Source organism: Callorhinus ursinus, unplaced genomic scaffold, assembly GCF_003265705.2.
Source record: "Callorhinus ursinus isolate GAN/ISIS: 27379988/994484 unplaced genomic scaffold, GSC_fseal_2.0 scaffold3, whole genome shotgun sequence".
Lineage (NCBI taxonomy): Eukaryota > Metazoa > Chordata > Mammalia > Carnivora > Otariidae > Callorhinus > Callorhinus ursinus.
The window spans coordinates 33,287,933-33,309,998 of record NW_027397065.1 but is presented as its reverse complement, the minus strand read 5'-3'; the positions used below and the strand labels follow the sequence as shown (position 1 = coordinate 33,309,998).

At 49.8% G+C, this 22,066-nt stretch overlaps 1 protein-coding gene across 2 annotated transcripts in view; it reads left to right on the top strand.

Annotated features, from left to right (window-relative positions):
- Positions 1–221: 221 nt before the first annotated feature.
- KCNIP1 (potassium voltage-gated channel interacting protein 1) overlaps positions 222–22,066 on the top strand; it is a 204,528-nt gene continuing 182,683 nt past the window's right edge. For both annotated transcript variants that reach the window (XM_025867051.2, XM_025867052.2), the window contains exon 1: positions 222–646. In XM_025867051.2, the coding sequence (XP_025722836.1) occupies positions 586–646 (61 nt within the window). In that variant the 5' untranslated portion in view covers positions 222–585. The remainder of the gene's footprint in view (positions 647–22,066) is intronic.

Sequence of the window (22,066 nt, the reverse complement as noted above, 5' to 3'; positions counted from 1 at the left end):
AGTCCCGGCCCCCCGCCCCGCCCCGCCGGGGTTACCCGCCGGCCACTCCGCGCGCCTCAGATTCTCCCCGAGCGCGGGCTGGCGGGCGGGCGCGCGGCTCCGCTCCGCGCCGTGCCTGCCTCTGTTCATTCATGATTGGTACCCGGCCCCCGAGAGCCAGCCCGAGCGCCGGGAGGGGAGCGCGGCGGGCGGCAGCAGGGGCGGGCGGAGCGCGGCTCCCGCACCGCACGCGCCGCTGGCTCGGGAGCCTCGGCCGGCGGGCGCGCAGCCCCGTGTCCGGCTCCGAGCAGGCTGCGGGGCAGCATTCTCGGCCCGTGGCGCGCGAAGCGGCCCGGCCCGGTTCCGAAGGCTCGCCGGGACCGGCGGGCCCTGTGAGTCAGTGCATGTGCGGGGCTGAAGAAGGAAAGGCAAGGCTCCCAGCGCCCCAGCCCCACGCTCGCTGAATACCAAGCTGCAGGCGAGCTGCTGGGTGCTTTTTTTTTTTTTCCTCCTCCAATTCGGAGTAGAGGAACCACACTGATTTCTTTCCAGGGGAGGGGAGGGGCAGGGCGAGGGGTCCCAAGTCGCACACAAGTGTTCGCTGCCATGGGGGCCGTCATGGGCACCTTTTCATCTCTGCAAACCAAACAAAGGCGACCTTCTAAAGGTAAGCCACCTCCTTCTTCCTTTTGTTCCCCTGGCTGGATTTGGGGTGCTTGGTGCTGAGCTGGGGTGTGCCACCTGCCTCTCTCGGCCTGGACCCTCCTCTCTACAAGGAGCAAGGGCAGGTGCTTGTATCCAAAGGAGTAAGAAACCTGGCGGGAGGTTTGGTGTGAATATCGTGAACACGCAGAGGAGGGAGCCAGAGTGGGCGCTGGCCCCAGGGGGGTGGGGTGGGGAGAGCCCCTCTGGGGCTCCAGGTGCCGGGACTCTCCTCCTGGAAATCTCTAGGAGCAGCAGAAGAGTGGGATTCACAGGTGGGGGTGACTGGATTGTCTGAGTGGAAATGTTGGGAAGCTCTTTTGGTTCCCATGACGGCCCGCGATTGTGCAACGGTGGGCACCCAGCGAGGGTGCTCACACATTCACACACTCCTCCGGGTGGCAGTGCTGGTGCAGACCTAGGAGTCCGTCATCAGGGAGAGGGTGCTCTGTCTGCCCACCCCAATAAACCTCTGCAAGCCAAAAGGAATCAGCTGGTGCCACGTGGTACAACTCCCAGGGCTCGTGTCCTGGTGCCTGGGGGCGTCATTAAGAGTGAGGGCATCACACAAGGGTGCTGCCATGCGCTGGGAACCGCCGGGAAGCTGAGGGCAAACGTGAGGTCAAGGTGTGATGGAGCCGTGAGCTTCAGTCAAGGATTAGAAAGCGTGATACCCTCCTGTTCATAGCTGCCTTTTCCCAGCTGAGACATGCCCAGTCTCACCAGCGGGACAGTTGTCAAATGGGTCCATGTGAAGTTGGGGCAAATGTATGTTGCGCCATAAGGGACTATGCAGGCCTCCTATCCAGCAGTTAGAAAGTTGGTTGTTGGAATGAAAGAACAGGATGCAATTAGGAAGAAAAGAAAACGATGGGTTTTGTTTTCTTCCGTTTAATGCTCAAATCTTATGGTGAGTGGTAGAAGGATTTTAAGTAACCTGACACTTAAATCTTCAAGTTCTGCCACTGGAGCTCAGGTTCTGATTATAGGTATAGGGGCTATCGTTCCCAATCTTTATGCTGGGTAGTGATTAGAACTGTATTAAGGTAAGGGTGGACCCCAAGGTGCTCAGTGAGTCTGCTCTTAGGACTTGGTTGGTCTCTCCTGACTCATTAGGCAAATCTGCATCAGAGTTCCCCATGAGTAACCTGTCCTCAAAGTGTCCAGGCCTCTGCCCCAGCTCCCAGAGATATCAGGCGGGCTAAGCACTGAGGAATGAGATCTCCGGGTATAGATCTTAGGTGATAAAGCTGGATTGGTGTTTACATCCTAGAACATGGGTCTAGGGCCGCATGAGTTACGAATCCTTCTGGCAGGGAAAGGTCTGCTTGCCCTTTTACCAGTCTTGGGCAGGCAGGGTCTGTAAGCCTAGACCCAGGTCCTTGACATTCAGGGCCCTGCTTCTCACAGATCCTCAGATACTACTTGTGTGGGAACAGAATTCAGCCCCAAACCCCCATCATTTATCTGACCACTGTGAGGTCCCAGAGGCCAGGGGACTGTGCAACAAGAGACCCAAGGATTTGCTTGAAATTATTTTCAATGCCTGTGGCTCTTCTGGGAGGCAGCTAGGTGTCATCGAAAGATCTTGAGCTCTGGAGTCCGGTGTGGTCTGGGCGTGCATCCCAGCTTCATCACTCCCTCCTTCTGAGATCTCAGGCCAGCCTTCACCTCTCTCAGCCTGTTTTCTCATCCATAAAGTGGGTGAGAATACTACCTCCAGGCAGGAAACTGGTGTGGGGGGAGTAGAGGGAGGGAGGACCCTGTTTCATACATAGTGTGGGCTGAGCCACCAGGGACCCAAGGAGGTTGTTGTAAGGACATGAAAATATGAAGGATGGCTATGAAGCTCCTTGCACAGGGTTGGGCAAAGATTAAGAGCTCAGACATTCTCTTCTTCTACACAAAATTCCAGGTCGCCCTGGTGAATTCCCAGAGGCCAGAGCTCTTTGCTCTCTCTGAGAACCCTGAGAAAGGGAAGTGGGGGTGACAGCATTCAGTGAGCCCTCCCTTACTGTGTGCCTGGCACGGTGTGGGGTGCTTTTATCTGCATTTACTTATTTAACTCTCACAACAATGCTTGTTTGAAGCTCCCAGCAGGTCAAGGCTATTGGGCAGGCTGCCATGACAAGCTGCCCCATCCCTGAGTTGGGAGCCCCTCTTGCACGGAGTTCCACCACGTTGGCTGAATTGTCCAAGGCTCCAGCCATGTACATTTCTCCTGGCATTTGCCCCAATCAGTGTTATCTCACCATCTTCCTCTGTGGAATGCTGATCAGCAGAAGACCTTTCCTGCAGAGGGAAGTGACTTGGAAACGGGCTGAGGAGGCCAGTGGTCAGGGGCCACTTCCTGGTCAGGTCCCTTACCCCCTCGGGGCCTTAGTTTCTCCTCAGATTCCATCCTGTTCTCAAATTTGAAGATTCTCCTTGCTGATGCTCTTACTGGAACTGCTACTAGACATCAGCCTCAGATCTAATTAGAAGCAGTCAGAAGAGGGTGGTGGAGGTTTTCAGTTCAGGAATTGATAGCCTTGCTGGGTTCAAATCCAGGCTCCACCACTGACTAGCCTTGTATTCCTCAACCGTAAAACAGGGACAGTAGTAGTTACTGTCTTAAAATCGTTGCTGTGTTGTGTGGATGTCAGGGTAATGCAAGTCAAATGATCAGCACAAGCTCTGCTGTGTAGTAAGTGGTCAGCAAATTTTAGCTACTGTTCAATTTATGGTTCTCCTGTTTGTGGCTTCCAAATGCCTAGAATAAGGCCATCCTGAAAGTAGGCAGTGCCTCTGGGAGTCCTAACAGCTCATTTCTGGAGCCCTCTTCCAGTGCCGTCTAGGTAACTAGGACCCAAAACCCTAGATGCACAGATGCTGGTCCTGTTACTGCAGCCCCCACTGACCTCCACGCTGTGGCTGAAAACAACATAGCCTGCTGAACAAATGCCCTGCATGTTTCCAAACTATAATTTGGTGGCACATATACATTTTTTTTTTCAAAGTAGGGCAAAAGCTCCACGTGATTAGTGCCGAGAGAGAGATGGGCCTAGCCCAAGCTTGGTGTTCAAGGAGAGCTTCCTGAAGGCAGCTGAAATCTAAATTAGTTTAAGAACTGTGTCACTGAATAAAAACATTCAAAATTCATTTTCTTTCTCTGTTTGGGATCTTTGTTTGTCTTTAATTAAGAAGGAGAAAAGCCCTGCTTTGGGGGGGTTCAGCCTCCGCATCCCAGTCCTAGGTAGAATTTCTGGCTCCCAGAGTTTTGTATGTGCTTTTCATGCCTGCTCTGGGCTTTAAAGACTAAGTGTGAAGGGTTGGGGTGGGGGGTCGCCAGAGAGGGATGATGTGGGCGCAGCTGCTGGGCCTGTGGGGGGCAAGAGAGTTTAGGGAGAGCATCGCTGGACCAAGGTCATCATAGTGGAGATTTTTACCTATAAACAAATGGGTGACCGGTCCTCCACTACCAAGGGAAAGCATTCAGAACCTTCAGGAAGGTCTGAGCTTGTGATCTCGAGTGTGCTCATTGAACAGATGAGCAGACTAAATCCCACAGCTGTCCGATGCTTTTTCTAAGACCGCCTGGCAAGTTAGAGACAAATATGGGGCTGGTTCCCTGCTGCCTAGATCAGTGAGCACTTTGGAGAATTTGTGGGACCAGAGGGTTCCTGATGGAGCTGCATTTGTAGTTTATTAATCGGACAGCATGTTCAACCCAGAAGATCTGGGAGACCAAGGAGAGGCAGTGATGTGGAGAGAAGCAGTAGCCCTGCTGTCACACAGCCCTTGTCTCAAAGGACCTTCGGCAAACCATTTGACCTTGGAAATGCCTGTTTCCTGATGTCTAAGGGAGGCATACTAACTTACAGAGGTGTTCGTGCTGGGCGGCGTCACCTGCTTCCACGTCTTTGTCCATCCTTTTCACTCCATGTTACCCTTCTCCCCACCTCCTAGTCCAATAGTTATCTTTCCTCCCATATCCCAAGACCTCACTCAGCTGTTTCTGCAGTCAAGAAGGCTTTCCCAGGCCCCAGGAAGCAATGATTTCTCCCATCTAAAATCCCCAATTTTTTAAGGTGTGCCATCTCATGACTCTCGAGTCATGCATTGAACTGGGCACTCAATGGAGGTGTTAACCCCTCCTTCATCCCCCGCCCGACCCCCACCCCTGTCGGCTTCTTGCAGTGAGCTTGTCTGAATCATTCCTCACGGTCCCCAGCTTGGTTTCTTGCACATAGTAGGTACTCAAAACATCTTTTCTGGAGGAAATTATAAATAATGGAACAGCTCGCCGATTTATTTTCTAGAACTGCAGACCCTACAGGAAAAGTTAGCTTCCCACTGGAATTTCAGTTACCAGCCCTCTGCCTGGAATGAATTCTCTTATTTGGTCTGCTGGCTTTGAATTGGCTTTGTCCAAGAAATGTACTGAATCTGTTTACCATTTAGCAGGGAGATGCTGAGAACATGTTCCTACTCCCCAGCTCCTGATAGTCACAAAAGGATGAGGAGACCACAGCCAGTGCCAGGCACAGTTCTTGGGCCCTCAATCCCAGAAGAAAGTCAACGGCGAACAGAAAGAGGGAGATGGAAAGACTACAAAATAGAAGTGAGGGACTACTGTTTAAAATGAGGAGGCTTTGGGTGCCTGGGTGGCTCAGATGGTTGGGCGTCTGCCTTCGGCTCAGGTCATGATCCCAGGGTCCTGGGATCAAGTCCCGCATCGGGCTCCCTGTTCCTTGGGAGCCTGCTTCTCCCTCTGCCTCTCTCTCTCTGTCTCTCATGAATAAATAAATAAATAAAATCTTAAAAAATAAAAAATAAAAAATAAATAAATAAAATGAGGAGGCTTTCAGCCCAGTACCTGGCAAGGGACCCAGTCTTGGACCTCATCGGATACCTAGAAGGGCTTTGCTCAATAAATGCTCCGTAAATGTGCAAATGAACAGTGAGTGTGTGTGTCAACAAGTGAGTGAAAGAATGGGTGATTGAATGAATGGGAGAATAAATAAATGAATTAATGAAAGGAAGCAAAGGAAGTATCGAATGAATGCAGAAAGGAATGATTGAAGATATGAAATCATGTAGGAATGAATGGATCCATCAGTTAACGAATGAGCGGTGAAGTCCTAGGAGGGCTATAATGAAAGACTGTCTTTGCATGAAGAGCATTGATTGTCATGCTACCCCAATGCTGGATCTAAGCAGTCCACCATGAAACTTGGGAGGAGTCAAGGGCACAGGAAGCCCTGGTATAGATAATTAATAGTAAACTTAGAGCAAGAGCTTCTTAGAAAGCTAAAAATTATAAATTCAGTCAAGAAAAGTCCCGGTAGTTTTTGGATATCAGTAGGTGTGTAGTGTTTTGGGGAAGGTGAGAAGATGGGAAAGTATCTCTACTTTCACTCTTTTGTTGATTCCTTAAAACAAACAAACAAACAAACAAAAAACTAAAACAAGGACTGGTCCAGAATGGCCTCCCTTGTATTTCAGGTTCATGTTTACCTTGTCTGGGTGAGATCAGGAACGTGTATATTTGTCTACCCATTTATTTGTTCCCTAAGCAATCTCTTAAGTATCCTTCAGCATTGCTTCCCTGATGTTACCTCTGCTCAAGGTTCACTCTGGCTCCCGCTCACCCTCCACCTCCACCTCCCCATTCACCTGGTGAACTCCTACACATCCTTCAGGACCTCATTCAGTGTCACCCTCTCCCAGGCTCCTGCAGGCAGGGCACATCTCTCCGTCCCCTGTTACTTCCGCAGCCGTTGCGGCTTCCCCTTGCTATAATCGTGAACATAATGTGATTATGGATTCACACACTTATCTCTCTGACTAGCTCTAAGGTAAAGAGTCTTATTCCAGAGTTTCTGTCAGGCCTGATATTGGGTCCAGAGTTGACGGGATGTTGGCTGTGTGGAGGTAAGGATGGATAGACCAGGGTGTATGTTCCTGATGGCTCCAACTAGCGCAGGAATGCGGCGGCACAGATGAGAAATCTGGGTCTGCTCATGGGGAGAAGCGCTGCAAAGTTCTGCATAATGGCCCTGGAGTTGATGTTCCCATTCATCAGGCAGAGAATGAGCAGTGTTTAGGAGGGAGAAAAGGAGAGAGAGAGACTGAGAGTCTTGGGACCTTCAAACAAAGTTGACTTATCTTTAAATGCTTCTCCTCCCTCCAGGGAGTATTTTAAATGGGTCACCTTGGGGGAGTTGCTGTAATCAGTTGGGATATGGCTAGCTTCCTATACCCTAGCAATGGGAGCAGAATTCTGGATTAATTCTTGCGATTCCAGGCCAGGCAGGAATCTTCACTGGGGCAGTGGGGGAAATGGGAACCATGCTCCACTCAAACCAGGGGACTAGAAACAGGACTGCAAAAAAAAAAAAAAAAAAAAAAAAAAAATGGTTAGGACCACTGCAGGAAAGTAAGACCTGGGTTTAAACTCTGGCTCTGTGACTCCTTAACTGAACCTCTCTGGGCCTGAGTTTACTCCTCTGCAAAATGGGGACAATGACTATGCCTCCCTTACAGGGCTGTATATGGGGTCAAGGAGGTGGTGAGTTCAGTGCTTCACATAAGGTGCGATGATTTTAGCAGCTCGGGGTATTACTGGCTTTGCTGCTCCTTTATCCCATCTCAGAGCAGGTCCCTTCCTCCTCTGTTGCTTCATCTGCACCGTGACTGGGCAGTCCTTGGTGAGCTCTGTCCCTTCGAACTGCAGCCTCTGATTCCATCCCTCTGGGGCCCAGAGCCATCACAACCCTGGCCCCTGGAGTCCCTTGCAATTTCTCTGATAACTCCTATGGGAAGCTGGCAATGTTAGATGATGAAAGAAATTCCCAGTGGTGAGATAAGAAAATGGGGATCATCTGCCAGGGTGAATAATAATAGTAGCTGATGTTGACTGCTGCTGTCTGCCAGGCACCTTGCTCGGCCCTTTCCTACGTTATTTTATTAACCTCTTCCCAGCCCTGGAAGACAGACCCTATTACAGCTCCCATTTTGCAGATGAGGAACTGAGGTTCTAAGAAGGGAAGCTCCTTGCCCAGGGTCACACAGCTCGTGGATAGCAGTGCCCAGTTCTGGCTGACCCCAGAGCCTGAGCTCTTAGGCACCACACCATCCCCCTCCCTTCCTGGCCTTGCCTCAAGGAAGAACAGCCCAAATGGAGAATGTGGATGTTGGGGAGAAGGCATTCAGGGATGGACCTCATTAGCCATACAGAACAACTGAGCCATCTGCAGGCCCTGAGCAAAATGCTTTTAGCCTCATCTCAAACCACCCCTGAATCTGTTTCCATTTAATCTGACACCACAAAAGCCTAAATATGAAATGATTGGGGGCAGAAGGCCAATTAGCAAATTCATTAATAGGATTAAACATCGCTCCTCTGCTCTAATCATTTATGTGAACTAAATTCTTTTCCCTTTGTTGCAGCCATCATTGCCTGGGATCAAGCACTTAAATCTCCAAGGATGTTAGAATTTCAGACCTTCTGATTTGGGAACCCGAATCAGTCAGTGTCTTCACATGGTCCAGAGAGGCAGGGAGGGGTCAGTCAGTTGATGGGTGGTCATTGCTAGAAAGGAAACCAACGAAAGTCTTGCTGGTGTTCCTTTCTTCCTTGGCCACAGGTTGGCCTACATCTGTATGACACATCTGCAGGTGATATGGCGGTTTTGGGCATATATTCCCAGACCTGGATACAAACCCTGTCTCTGCCGCTTGTTAGCTCTGTGACCTCAAGCAGGCCCCTCTCCTCTGTGAACCTTCATTGCTACATCTAGAAAATGGGGATGTTGATAGTAATTCCCTGCCAGGTTGTTAGGAGGCTGAGGCAGGCTCGGTGCCACGTGGGAGCTTATTAGAAATGCAGTCTCAGGTCCCGACTGGATCAGATCTTGCATTTTACTACAATCTCCAGGTGGCTTCTGGGCCCATTGACCTAGAGCACAGATTACAGTACGTATGTATGTGTTTATGTGTATATGTATAAGTTTACATGTCAAGCCGGAAGGGGCCTTTGAAGCCTCCTGGTTCAAGTCTCATTTAAGATGACAAAACGGAGCCCTGAGGAGGTCAGTGGTTTGCCCGTAGTCACGCAGCTCGAGCGTTCGATCTGGGATCTGAACCCCAGGCCTCCCCAGTCCTGCTTGTCTTCACATAAATTGCTATGAGGTCAGATCTCCCCAGATGAATATTTCTTCAATCGAGCTTTTCTTTCACTCTTTTTAAATAAAACAGAAGTGCAGGGCTCTATATGCCCATTAAGTTTTAATTTGATAATTTGAAATGTTATTCCAGCCAAGTGAGATCCTGAATCTTGATTCTACCAGCCCTCACCTTAGCTGTGAGCCTAACCTCCAAGTTCTGTGCTACCTGAAGATATGACAAGGAGGCTTTCTGAGCCTTCAGCGAGTTGTATCTCAGACATGGGCCAGAACAGAGGGCAGGCAGAGCCTTGCGGACTAAAGACCTCTCTCTGCAAGGAATTTCCTTGATAATGCTCTGAATCGCAGAGCAGGGTGGCAGCCTGGTTTCTGTACAAAGCCTTGGTATGGGATTTGAAGCCAGAAGGTATGATGGAGTTAGTAAGAGTCTAATAGACAAAAGAAGAGCCTGAAGCATGACGTTAAGTGCCTTTTCCATGGGGTATAGTAGGACCTCTCTGTTGGAAAACCAACAAGCAAACCTCTGAGATGTCGTAGGAAGCTTCCTGCGCTAAATGGTTAAGCGGGACTCATCCAGGGTCAATAAACTTGTTTGGGATAGAAATTGGAGGGATAGGGAAGCATTGCTTGAGGAGGGATTCAAATTTTTTCAAGGCCTGTATGTCCCAGACCCTTCTGCATACCTGATCTCCTTTAACTTATACAATAGCCCTGTGATGGTTGTAGTGTTAGTCTCCCTTTACAAATTCGGACACTGAGGTTCAGGGAGGTTCTATGATTGTCTAGTGACTAAAGAGCAAGGAATTGAAGCTTGTCTGATACCAAGGCACTGCAACACATGGACTCCTCCTCCAGCCTGAGGCCACACCCAGGACAAGCCGACCTTGGATGCCCTAGAAGGGGTTGAAAAACAGCGGCTAGCTTCTGAGCCCCTGGGAACCAAATGCGACAGCCACCAGCCTCCCATTGGCCCTGTCACCTTCTCACTCATGCAGACCCTGCACCCCAAGAGAGAGGAGGGCTCTGCTGACAGCTGAGGGAGGGTTCTAGAGGCCCCGCAGCACCCGGCTTCTGTGTGGGGCTGAGGCTGCCCCTTTTCTCCATCCCTGGCACTCACCCGTGTACCACTCTCCCAGATGGCCAAACTGCACACTCAGCAGGGGTCTCTTCCAGAGGCTTCCCTGCTCACCTAGCAGGGGGCTCACTTCCTTCCCTTTCTCCTTTGCATATTGCCAGCACTGGGCTAGATTAGGATTCTAAGCCTTCAAGGTCCTACAGCTAACATGATTTATTGCTCCCTTCCCCCACCTTACCAACTACCACTTAGACGGTTCACAACAGAAACAGCAAAATAAGTCTAAGGAAGTTGAATGAAATTTGGATTTTTTTCCATGATGACTACTTTGGTGATTTTTTAAAAAATAGATAATACACTTTCAAAACACTTTTTTTTTTCTTCACAATTTTTGGTGCTTCTACTTTGCTGGTACTTTAAGCATTTCTTGAATGGGTCTGTTGTGTATTTTTGCATCAGAGTGGGAACCAGACAGGAAAAAGAAAAAAAAAATCTGTATTGAGGACCTACTATGTGCCAGGCACTATGCAAGATGTTGACAAATATAACAATAATAACACAAGTATTATTTTAAAAGCTCTCATAAGAAAAAAATAGTAAAAGCAAATGACTTTTATATAGCATTTTTTGCCAAGTACTATTCTAAGTGCTTTTGATATATTAAACTAATTTAATCCTTACAACAACCCAGTCCTATGGTTATCTCCATATAACACATGAAATCTCATACTCTGAGAAGTAACATTCAATCCCCCATTTTATAGATAAAGAAATTGTAGCTCAGGAGGAAGTGACTTGGCTAAGCCCTTCCAGACGGCTGGTGGAAGAGCCAGGAGTCCCACCAACTCTGACCGGCTCTAAATGCAGATATGTGTCCCCCCACCCCCTGGGTGCATTATAAGCAGGGGGGTGGGAAGGTCTGGGACTAAAGACTGAGCATTGAATCCTGTCCTGACTTTTTTAGGAGCACCCTCCACTCCCCACTACCTGTTCCCCTATTCCTTCTGCCCTCACCTTGTGCGACTATTCCACCATCCCTGGGTCTTCCTAACCTTCCAGAGCAACCACTCTTGTGCATTGGTGCACATTGTATAGCCTGTACTGGAGCTAAGTCAGGTTCCTATCTCCCCCCACCACCACCAAGAAAGAAGTTGCCGGAAGGAGATTAGTGGTGTAAGATACTGTCTTTGCCCTCAAGAAGCTTCATTCTGATGACAATAATATTAACAGCAAATCTTTTAGAGCTCTAACTATGTGCCAGACACTTTAGCAGCTTGGTTTTATTTAGGCCTTATAGCATCACAAGGAAGTCAGCATTATTACTGGGCTCTGTACAGATAAGGAAACTGAAGAACAGAGGACATAAAGAAATGTCAATTATCTCACCTCTTGGAAATGGCCAAGCCAGCATTTGAACCCAGATGGTTTGACTCCAGTGCCTGCCCACTTAAGCACCAGGCCAGACTGTATCTGGGCATCGACTTTTACCCAGTTGCAGATTGTGTTACACCGTGGGGGTTCAGAAGAGGAAAGGGCATCTCTATCTGAGGGTGGGGCTGAAGAATCATGGAGGAGGCCTGAAAGAAGTGGCATTTGAGGCTGATTAAAGAGCAAAAGCTGGGCCTGTGCAGGAATGTAGGTTAGTAAAGCTCTAGGCTGAAGGCATAGTATGAGCAACGTCTTTGAGGTAGATGACAAGAAAGGAGAAGGAATAAAAATGACAGTGATGTTATGCACTTTTGTGACTTGGAGGAAATCAGTAGAAAAGTCATCATTAGAAATGTGAGAGAACAGAATTGAGGCAGAGAACACAGAGTCAGGTGTCCATATTTAGAAATGTGGGCGGGGGGCGGGAGGGTGGTCCTGAAAGGTAGTAGAGAGGAAGGATGAGGAAAGGACAAAGTAAGTGGGGACCAAGACGTCTCCTCTCACCCTCACCCTGTCTTCCCAGAAGGCTCCCAGGGGTCCCTTCAGCCCACAGCTGCTCCCTCCTTCCCCCCTCCCAGTGCACTCGCTGTTTGTCCTGCATGATTTAGCAATTGATTGCCTTGAATTGCTCTATAATCGCTCCCTGTAAACATGCTCTGGCTCTTCAGTAAGAATACACTTTCCTCAAAGACTGGAACCTTTCTTTCTGCCCTTCTGAGCTTCTCCAATGAGTCCAACACCAGTCTGGGCACCTGATTGGGCACTTGGTGATTTGAATTAACATTTCACTGAGATGCACCAGGACTTGGGATTCCCTAACTGGGATTAATGTAGCACATTAATCAAGGCACAACTTGAGGCTCCCCTCAGCATATCCACAGGATCTGACCATCAAAGACAGTGGGTTCGTGCAAAAACATAGAGCATTGGAGGTAATTTCATAACAGCTTAGAGTTGATAGAAAAGGTATGTTGAGTGAAATAGAACTGAAGGCCGGTCCCGGCTTACCCTTTACAAGCTGTGTGGTTGAAGCAAGTTGTTTGACCCCCCTCTGTATATCCATTTCTTCATCTATGAAATAACGGCAATCATGATATCAACTTATTGGGTTCTCATGGGGATTGAATGAGATCACGTGAACGCAAGTGTTTATAAGATGTAAAGCAATGCATAAATGGTGCGTATTAATATGTAGAGGATGCTAATGATCACAGGTGTAGGATTTGCTTTTGATGGTGGTGGTGATGATGCTCGTGGAGGTGATGGTGGTGTTGGTGGTAGCAACGATGATGGTGCTAGCTGATGGTGGATAGTGTTATTAGTGGTGGTGATGGTTATAATAGGGATAATGTTGGTGATGGCAGAGATATCGGTGACAGTGAGAATAGTGGTATTAAAGTAGCAGTGGTGGTGCTGGTAGGTCATGGTGTTGCTGGAGCATGATAATGTTAGTGGTAATTGTGATGATTATAGTAGGGATAACAGTGATGGGGTGGTGGTGGTAGTGATGGGAGCACGATGGTGGTGGTATGATGAGAGGTGGTATTAGTAATGGTGGTGATAATAGTGGAGTTGTGTTAGCAATAATGGGGGTGGTGAAATAGTCGTGTTAGTGGTAGTATTGGTGGTGAGATGATGGCGGTAGTAATGGCGGTAGTGGCACTGGTGGATCTGAGGCTATCCTTTGTTTTGTTCAATCTATCTTCTTTGACTAGTCTACACAGAAGGATTTCTAACCCTGAGAACTTGCATTCCCCCAGATACATTTGTCAACAGTAGGAAAGAATAAGACACATCAGTTCATACCTCTAGATTTACCCATGGTTGGCACTTTCAGAATCATTTTCATACAGGCCGCCTTCATGACACTTGCATTCTCAGGACAAAGCAGAGGGCCATGCCTGCTACATAGCCAGTCTTCAATAAATATTTGTGGAATGAAAGAGTAAACTTGCAGGAAAACATAGGCTATACTCTTGGATGAACTCATCAGATTTAAATGTCCTGCCTCCAAAGGTACGCAGGGTGGTCAGGCGGCTCCCTATTCCATCAGAATGCACCTGCACCCACACCATGACCAGCGTGGGAAGCACAGCCACCCTTCTATTCCGACAGCCAGGGAAGACTTCCTGGGAACCCCCTGGATGTCACCCCGGCCTGACCACATTCTGCCCTGATTCTGCGCTGACTGAGCACAAGGAACAGTGGAGAAAATGGCATCTCCCACCAGCTACTTCTGGAGTGTTCATGCCTCTCTCCTGAGCGCCATTTCTGGTGCATCAGGAATAAGAGGCATGTCCTGCCCCTGGAGACATTCTTCTTGGCAGCAAGTACCTCCCCCTGAGCCCGGGAGGGATTACAGAAGTGATTTCAAATCCAATGCCTCCACAGGTCACCTTCTACCCTGGACATGTTAGAGGTGCCTGTAGGGCCTCTCCATCCATTGTAAAAAAAGGAATAATCTCATGTCAAAATTGTAGGGTTCTTGTGGCATTTAAGCATGTGGTGTATAGTAAGGGCTCAACAAATGGTAGTAATTCTTAATATCAGTAGCTTGTATTATTTTTATCATTAGTGGAGAGAGTAACATAAAAAATAGTGAATGATGAGAGACCAGAGACTGCCTGTCTCTCTTTAATGGAACACATTAAAGAGAGATGGTTTGGATGCATCTTGAATACCCTGGTCTTGGAACTCTAAGCCTATGGGGTCCCCTGAATAGATCACACATTGTTGAGCAGCGGGATGGGGATGACCTGTAAGCAATTGCATTCAGGTGCTGTTGTGTTGAATAAGGAGTAAGAGTTGGAGATTTACATCTCAGACTTGCTTCTCATTGGCTGTGTGACCCCAGGTAAGTACCTAAGTGAACCTTGGTTTCTTTGTGTGTCCAGTGAGGTTAATAATCCTGATCACATCTGTTCCTTGGGAAGAATATGGAAAATAAAGTGTAAATGGAGCAAGGGTGGGAATTTGTTTTCCAGGCAGCTCAAGACCAGAGGTAATGGAAAGACCAAAGTGCTTTTGGGATTAGAGCTGCCTACAGCCTTTATCTGTCTCTGGAGTTGATTTATTATTCCTCCAAACCCTGGAACAAAGTCAGGGAGGGGAGGAAAGAAGGGAGGAAGAAGGGTCATAAGAGTGTGGAAGAAACTGTAAACATGTGAAGTGAGAGTAGCAGGCCGCCTGCACATTGCGAGCAGTCGATAGAGGATTCACTGCGTTGTCCTTTTTATTCTCATGATTGTTCTTGCTGTCAAAACGTGTGAAAAAGAATCCAGGTAGAAAGGAGAACTGAAGCAAAGACACAGGGTGAGTGAGAACATGGAGGGATGGAGAGATCCTAGGCTAAATTTGGTCAAGGTGACAAAACACCATGTGCAGCGTGCAAAGCGTGGAAACTGAGACAGGCTGTTCCCTAGCCGTCCCTTTACAATTTCTAATACCACCCAGTGGCTCTGTGTCAAACGGAAAGAGTTCTTTAAAGATTTTTTTTTTTTGACAGAGAGAGAGAGTGGGGGGTGGGAAGGACAGAGGGAGAGAGAGAATCTCAAGCAGACTCCTTGCTGAGCACGGAGCCTGATATGGGGCTCGATCTCGTGACCCTGAGATCATGACCTAAGCCAAAACCAAGAGTCAGATGCCCAGCCAAACTGAGCCAACCATGTGCCCCAAATAGGAAGAGCTCTTTAAAGGATGTTTGGGGTGTGTGCATTTGTGCAGAGAGAGAATTTGTGCTACTGTGTATAGAATATCAGACACCATGCTGGGCACGTCCCCCAAATCATCTTTTAATTGTCACACAACCTTACAAGGTAGCTGCTGGTATCATATGTATTTTAGAGGTGATGAAACGGAAGCCCGGAGAGGAGACGTGACTTAACCAAAGACACCTCGCTGGTAAGTGTAGGGACAATATTGAACCCAGACCTGTGTGCCTTAGTTTCTGTGGCACCATCCCTCAGAGACTCTACACCTACTACCTGGTATTAGCTCCATTTGACATTTGGGGAAGCTGAGGCTCACAAACGCTGCTTCCCACAGTTGCCCAGCCAACTTGAAGCAACGCAGGAGTAGTCCCGGTTGTCCCGATTGCCAGGCCCGTGATCTCACCCTGGTGGCTCACACATCATTGGAACTGATAATGCAAGAATCTCCCATTCCTTCTCCTTCCCTTCCTGCCTTTCTTGGCCTTCTTCCAGAACTGTGGAGGAACAATAAACCAACTCAAGTTTTGGGGAAGGGGAAGGTTGTCGGAAGTTCAATCCCCGGACCAATTTGGTCTTTACATGACTTCCATGTGAGTTTCCGGGGAGACAGACCCTCTCCCCCGACTCCCACCTTGCCCTAATATGTCAGCGGGCAACAACCAGACTGAAAGACTGGCACAGCAATCCAGACCCCACTTAATTCAGAGGTGTTCCATGTAACGGTGAGATGCACAGACTTAGAAGCCAGGCCGCACTAGTCTAGAGAATGGCTCTGTCTTTCTTGACGTCTGTGAGCTTGGGTAGGTCACCTACCGCCTCTGAGCCTCAGGACCTTCATCTCTCTCCTAAGGTCTCCTCTCTCTGTGAGGATGAATTAGAAAAGTGTGTCTAAAATACCCACTCCAGAGTAGGCCCTCATTTGAGGGTTAACAAGGGTTTCAGTTGTTAGGGTTTGACCCCGTGAGTCTCAGGCTATATAACCTTGATGAATACAAGCTCCTCTGCAACTACATCCTAGTCCCTCGCCCAAGTATGACAATGGCTGGCACGTGCTCTCACTGCTTGTCCATTACCCGTGGCAGATGCTCATCACCCATAGTAGTACTTTGTCCTTCAGCGCTACAATGTAACCTCAGCATCCTTCTTAACACAGCACTCCAGGCAGCCACTACCAATTGATTGCAGTTGGCGTGGGAGACAGATGAAATTATTTGCATCCCCATTCTGATGAATGTCATATTTGCTTCTCCTCTCTACAGCCCAGGCTGTCTGGCTCCAGTCTGTTTTTGTGAGTGCATGTGTGTGTGTGTGTGTATGTGTGTGTGTTTAAAGTACTCTTCCAGGCTGAAAGACCATTCCAGTCATTTGTTGTTGGTTTATTTGTAGGTATCTCTGTGCTTTGAGAATTCTGCTTGCCATGTCATGCCTGTTGGCTTGAGATCTGCAAGGAAGATCAGCTCATATCTGGGAGGGGGGGCAGGTGGGAATCAAGTTAGAACTCAGGAAAGCAATCTCCATGCACAGAACTCACCATCAGCCGCCTTTAGGAGTGACGCAAGAGATGGTGACTGACTATGAATCTGAAGTCTCAGAAGTTTTAACAAGCCATTGGATGATGACTGTGGTCTCAGGAAAGTAGGCCGAGAATAGAACATTTATTCATTAGGGTAATACTAGCTGTTGGAACAAATAGACCCCAATATTTCAGTGGATAACCACACAGCATTTTACTTAACGTACATCTAACTGTTCCACGTGGGTGTTCCTGAGGAGCAAGGAACGCTTTTCTGCGTGGTCACGCAGGGACCCAGCCTCCTTCCGTCTCGTCACTCCGTCGATCCTCGGGCCACCTTTACCTCTAGGTGAAGGCGGTACAGACGGCACACCGCTTCTTCACCCCTGTGACCTGGCAGTGACAGCCATCACTATACTCAGATCTCGCTGGGGAGAGCTCGCTGCATAACCCCACCCAGCCGGAAGGGTGGGGCTGGGGGTGCAGAAAATGCCATCTCTGGCTAGCCCAGCGACAACGCCACACCCTTGGGGAAGCACAAGACAGAAGTAGTGTAAAGGCCGAAGCTAGGCCTGCCCCAGACAAAGCGGGCCCCACATCAGCAGGGTGGGTCCTGCCTGGGGAAGGAGTCTGAGTCCAGTGCTGTTTGGTCATCTTGGGCGTGGAGGACGACAGTTCGAGAGCCAGAGGTCAGCGGCAGGGTTAACACTGAGCCCGTCCAGGGAAGGCCCGGCCCGTGTGATTGGGGGATCAGCTGTCTCCGTCCCAGGGAGAGGATGCAGCAGCCAGAGCCTGAGGCGTCCAGGGGTCCGCAGCGTCCTGGGCCCTTCTAGGTCCCTGGGGACACATTAATACAAGGTGCCTTTGGGGAAAGACAGCGCTGCTCGTGACCCCTTGAGCAGCCCTTGTTTTTCACAGCGGCTCCATTTCTCAGTGTGGTTTATATTTTGGTCTCATGATCTGGGTTAATGAGAGTGTTCTCCTGACAGATGGGTCCCTTCTGGGTGTGCCAGCAAAATCAGGTTTCCGCACCTCCGAGGCTAGGGGCCTGAGAATGGGGAAGGTGCCAAGGTAAATGCCACCTTGTAAGGTCTCTGGGAGGCAGCCAGCAGCCTCCTCTGGGCATGGCCCCTGCCTCATCACGAGGCTTCTCTGGCTGGCCCCAGAGCATGTGGGAGCCCCGTTCGCAGCCCTGTAGGTACAGGTCCTGTCTCCAGCTGCGTGTGAGACATTCCAGCAGCTTCTCCCTAATCTGTGGAAGGGAGGAAGCAGGAAGGAGAGGAGGTGAGAAAAAACAGTCCTGTGCTCAGTCTTGCCTCCAAAAGCATACCTTGTGAGCCTCGTCTGTACCAGATTTGGAACAAAGGAATCCTGGCGCTTTGATTATCGCGTCTGCAGCAGTTGGTGAAATGAGTCTGACACTCACCAGTGCCTTAGTAGGAATTATAATTACATCGGAAGACCCGAGGCAACCAAGTAAACTGATTAGCGGCTCGCTCCGAGTTGATAGATTTTTTTTTCCCCCCACTCTGGGTCATAAATAGGGCCATGGGAGATGACAGCTCACTGGGTGGGAGCAGTCCGAGACGGGGCTATGTACATCCAGGAGGCCAAACCGAGTGGTGCCGGCGGGTTTCCTGGAGAGACAGACTTCCACGTGCCCGCCTGCTCCTGCACAGGATGGCTCCGCTCCCTCAGGCCTGGGGCTGGCTCTGATGGTGGGCAGGGCTCGCTTAGGCTGCAGCGGGTGTCCTCAGAGAAATCTGAGGGTGATCAGACTATTGGGTGATGCTCTGGGAAGCCCTCCCCCAGGAAAGCTGCAGCTTCTGCCAGGCATAATTATTGCATGGATAATTACACGATTCAGAGCCTGCTGGAGAATCCTGGGCTGGTGCCAGAGCGGAGAGGCAGGGTTCCGGGACTGTGGCCGGTTGCTGCTTCTCAGGGAAGAGACTCAGAGAAAGAGGGTAACCATTCAGCTTCCTAAGAATCCTACCTGGCAAGGGCCAGGATTTGGCAAATGTAAAGCCAAGAGAGGTGGGAAGCTGATGAGTTCTCTTTTCCTCTGCTCACCCTCTTCGAGGCATGGGTCTCCAGGGTTCTAACCTAAGACCCCTTGTGCACTCCCTCCGGGCCTTACCTCCCTGGGAGAGCCCATCCCCTCCCACTAGCACCTGCATGCTGATGATGCCAAGCTCCCCAGCACCCACGTCACCCTCTGAGCTTCAGCTGTGCATCCTCAAATGCATGCTGGGCATCTCCTTCACGTGTAGCTCATCACACCCCAACCTAAGCTCCGCTCCTTTTACCCCCATCTGCCCCTCAGCCAGCATTCTCGTTTTGGCCAGCAACACCTCATCCTCCCAGATTAGACCCCCCAGGTAGAAACACAAATCCTAACCTTCTTCTCCTCCACCCTCCTCATGCCCTGTGAGGCCACATAATGTCAATTCCTTCTGCCTCTCCTCCCCACCCCTCTTGCATGGCCCAGGGCCAGGCTCCAGGGTCATCTCCAGCTTTCTTGTAGGGGCCTCCTCACTGGCCTCCCTACCTCCACCCTCACCCCCTTGATACCATCCTCCCACTACCTCCAGCTCCATCTCTTTTAGTGTCAATCTGGTTGCACCTTCCCACACTTAGTGCCCTTCAGTGGTTTCCCATCACCTTCAGCACCAACATGCCCCTTCAGGCTCCACTCAATCTGGTCGTGCTCCCACACTGCATTGCTTGCCATTCTCATGACAACCGACGCTACTGGATGTCGCTGTGCACTTCTGGGTCCTCAGACATGGCTTTGTCATGCCTAAAAGTGCAAGGGTGGAACGAGGGAATGTAAGGGTGAATGTTCCAGGCTCTGGAGCCAGCCTCTCTGCATTTGAATCATACATCACCTGCTAACTGTGTCACTTGGACGAGTGACTTGACCCCTCTGTTCTTCTTTCTTTACATTTATAACATAGCAGTGGTAGTAATAGTAGAACCTATCCCATGAGGTTGGTGGGAGGATTCGGTAAAATAATTCATGTAAAGCACTCAGAACATAATTAGTGCACAGTAGCTGTTTTATCAAATGTTTGCTTCATGTCCCAAGGTGGATACTCACAAAATGTATAATCCAGAAAAAAAAAAAAAAAGATTCCGATTAGTTCACATCTTCATTGTGCAGAGAAAGAAACTGAATTTCTGAGAAGGGGAAAGGCTTGACCCCAGTCACCCTCGGAGCCTGACCCCCAAACCCCAGCCTGGAGCTCTCTGTTCTGCCCTGCTGCCCCCCCCCTAGTGTGGAACCAGACAGCTCCCCCCAGACGGTCATGTTCTCTGAGTTGTGAGGCCTCTCCAGATGTGAGAGGGAGACAAGTCAGTTGAAGGAGGGGAGGAAAAATGTGCAACTTGGTTTTATTCAAAGTTTCATAAATAAGGAAACATCGGATGGCAGGTGCAGTTAGGTGCGCTCCCATCCAGGGCCTGGGGAGCTCTGTCTAGGACATTATAGTCTCAATGAGGCCCTGGGCTCAGTCCGAGGTGCCCCATTTACTGGGTCCCATTGTTTGCCCAGGATCGGTGGGAAGAGCCCATGCCTGGAGAGGCCAGCCTGGGCTTGGGAAGCAGCTAAAGGGAGCAGGTCCCTGTCTCGGGGCAGGTCTCTGTCTTTGGTGTCTGAGGAGCCTGTCTCAGAGGGGCTGGGCCTGGACTCTGCCAAGTGCTTGGGTCCTAACCCAGACTCTAGCACTTACCAGTTGGGTGACCTCAGACACATGACTTAACCTCCCTGAGCCTCAGTTTGTTCTTCTATAAAATGGGGGATCATAATAACACCTGCTTCATAGGGTTTTGTGGGAATAAAGGACATCATCAGTGTAAAAGCCCCTAGGTCATGCCTGGCCCTCAGCAAAGGCTCCACACACATCTAACAGTGGCAATAATCAAGTCGGCCAGTGTCTGTAGGGCACCCATCCCTGCACACGATCAATGCAAATTTCCTCCCTGAAATGCACAGGAAGGAAGACCTCTGTGAAAACCCTACATAGATCTTTGCTGATTGGCAGTTTTTCCTCAAGTTAATTAGGAAGCCTTGACCTTTCCTGCCGCGTGGGTCTCTGACTCAGACCACAGTATTGCTAAGACAGCAGAACGTGGTGACAAGCCAGCCCCTTTCTCAGACAACTGAGGAGAGGCAGGTGGGGGGTGTTCTGAGAGCTTCTCCTGGGGGAAGAGGGGGAGGAGCCATCTGACATCCCAGGGGCACCCTGGTTGAAGGGAGTAATTCAAGTAACGGTGTCTCTGCTGCGCCCCTCAGCAAGGGGCGCGGGTATTCACTCAGGGAGTGTTGGCTGTGCCTCCTACCCTCTGCCCCGTGCCCAGAAATCTCATCTCTGCACAGGGCTGTGCGTCAGAGTCACCAGGGAAACGGGGCTGCTGAGAAAGCCAGAGCCAGCCAGGCTGCTCTCCTGGGGTGACACGCACTCCGTGATATTCGGGCTCACAACCACCCCTGGAACCTCCCCGGTGCCAGGCCCTGGCTCCGCCCTGCTGAGTCTCACGTTCCAGGCTCCCTCTCTCTGCCCAGGATCCTTAGGCGCTTTCACCTATGCCTCCTCCACCTTCCAGTTTTGTGAACTTGCCATGCACGGGTCACCTTCCCAGGGACCCAGTTTCCTCATTTGTAAAAATCAGTTTATATGTTGTGACTCTGAAGTGAGAACCAAGTCTGCAGAGCTTACAACGGTGCCTGGCGAGTCATACACACTCAAAATCCTCCACCTTTGCCTGGTAGCCCATTTCTGCCTGTAAAGAGAGGGAGGAGGTCTGTGAACTCAAGGGACATGCTTGGGGGGACTAAAAACCAGGCCTGTGAAGTTCCAAATCCCGGGTTTTTCTGCTCTTTCCGGGCTGTGTTGGAGCTGTCATTGGAGAGGTTCATTCTCTAGCATATCAGATATGTACGGCACCAGATGATGCTTCTTTTTAATTGGAGATCTGTTCTTCTGGGCCTTGAAGATTTCCTGGAACTGGAGAGTCACCAGTGGAACCCAGGTTGTGACATCCAGGGAGGGGAAAACTGAGACATTGTCAGCCCAGGGTTTGGGACATCTCTACCCAGCCTTGCCCCTTCATCTGACTAGCTACTTTCTGTCCTCTGGGACGTGGCACAGGCCTCACGCCTCCTAGAAAGCCATCCCTTATCTCTCCTCTATCCCAAGACGGGCTTAGGTGAAACTTCTCTCTGCTGCAGGACTCTGCTGCTCACAGGAGCCCAGCACAGAGCTCCAGGCCAAGAAGTTTAAGGTCAGAGAGCAAGTCTACTGTTTACAGGGCCTGACATATGGCAGGAGTTAAATAAAGCTATATAGTTACTTATTTGCCAGGATTCTGCCTCATTCCAAAAAAAAAAAAAAAAGAGACCGGAGACAGCTGAATGAATGAATGTTTGCAGAGCTGAATTAAACTGAGGCGGGGTGCTGACCCAGGAGAAACTATGTTGGCATGGCAT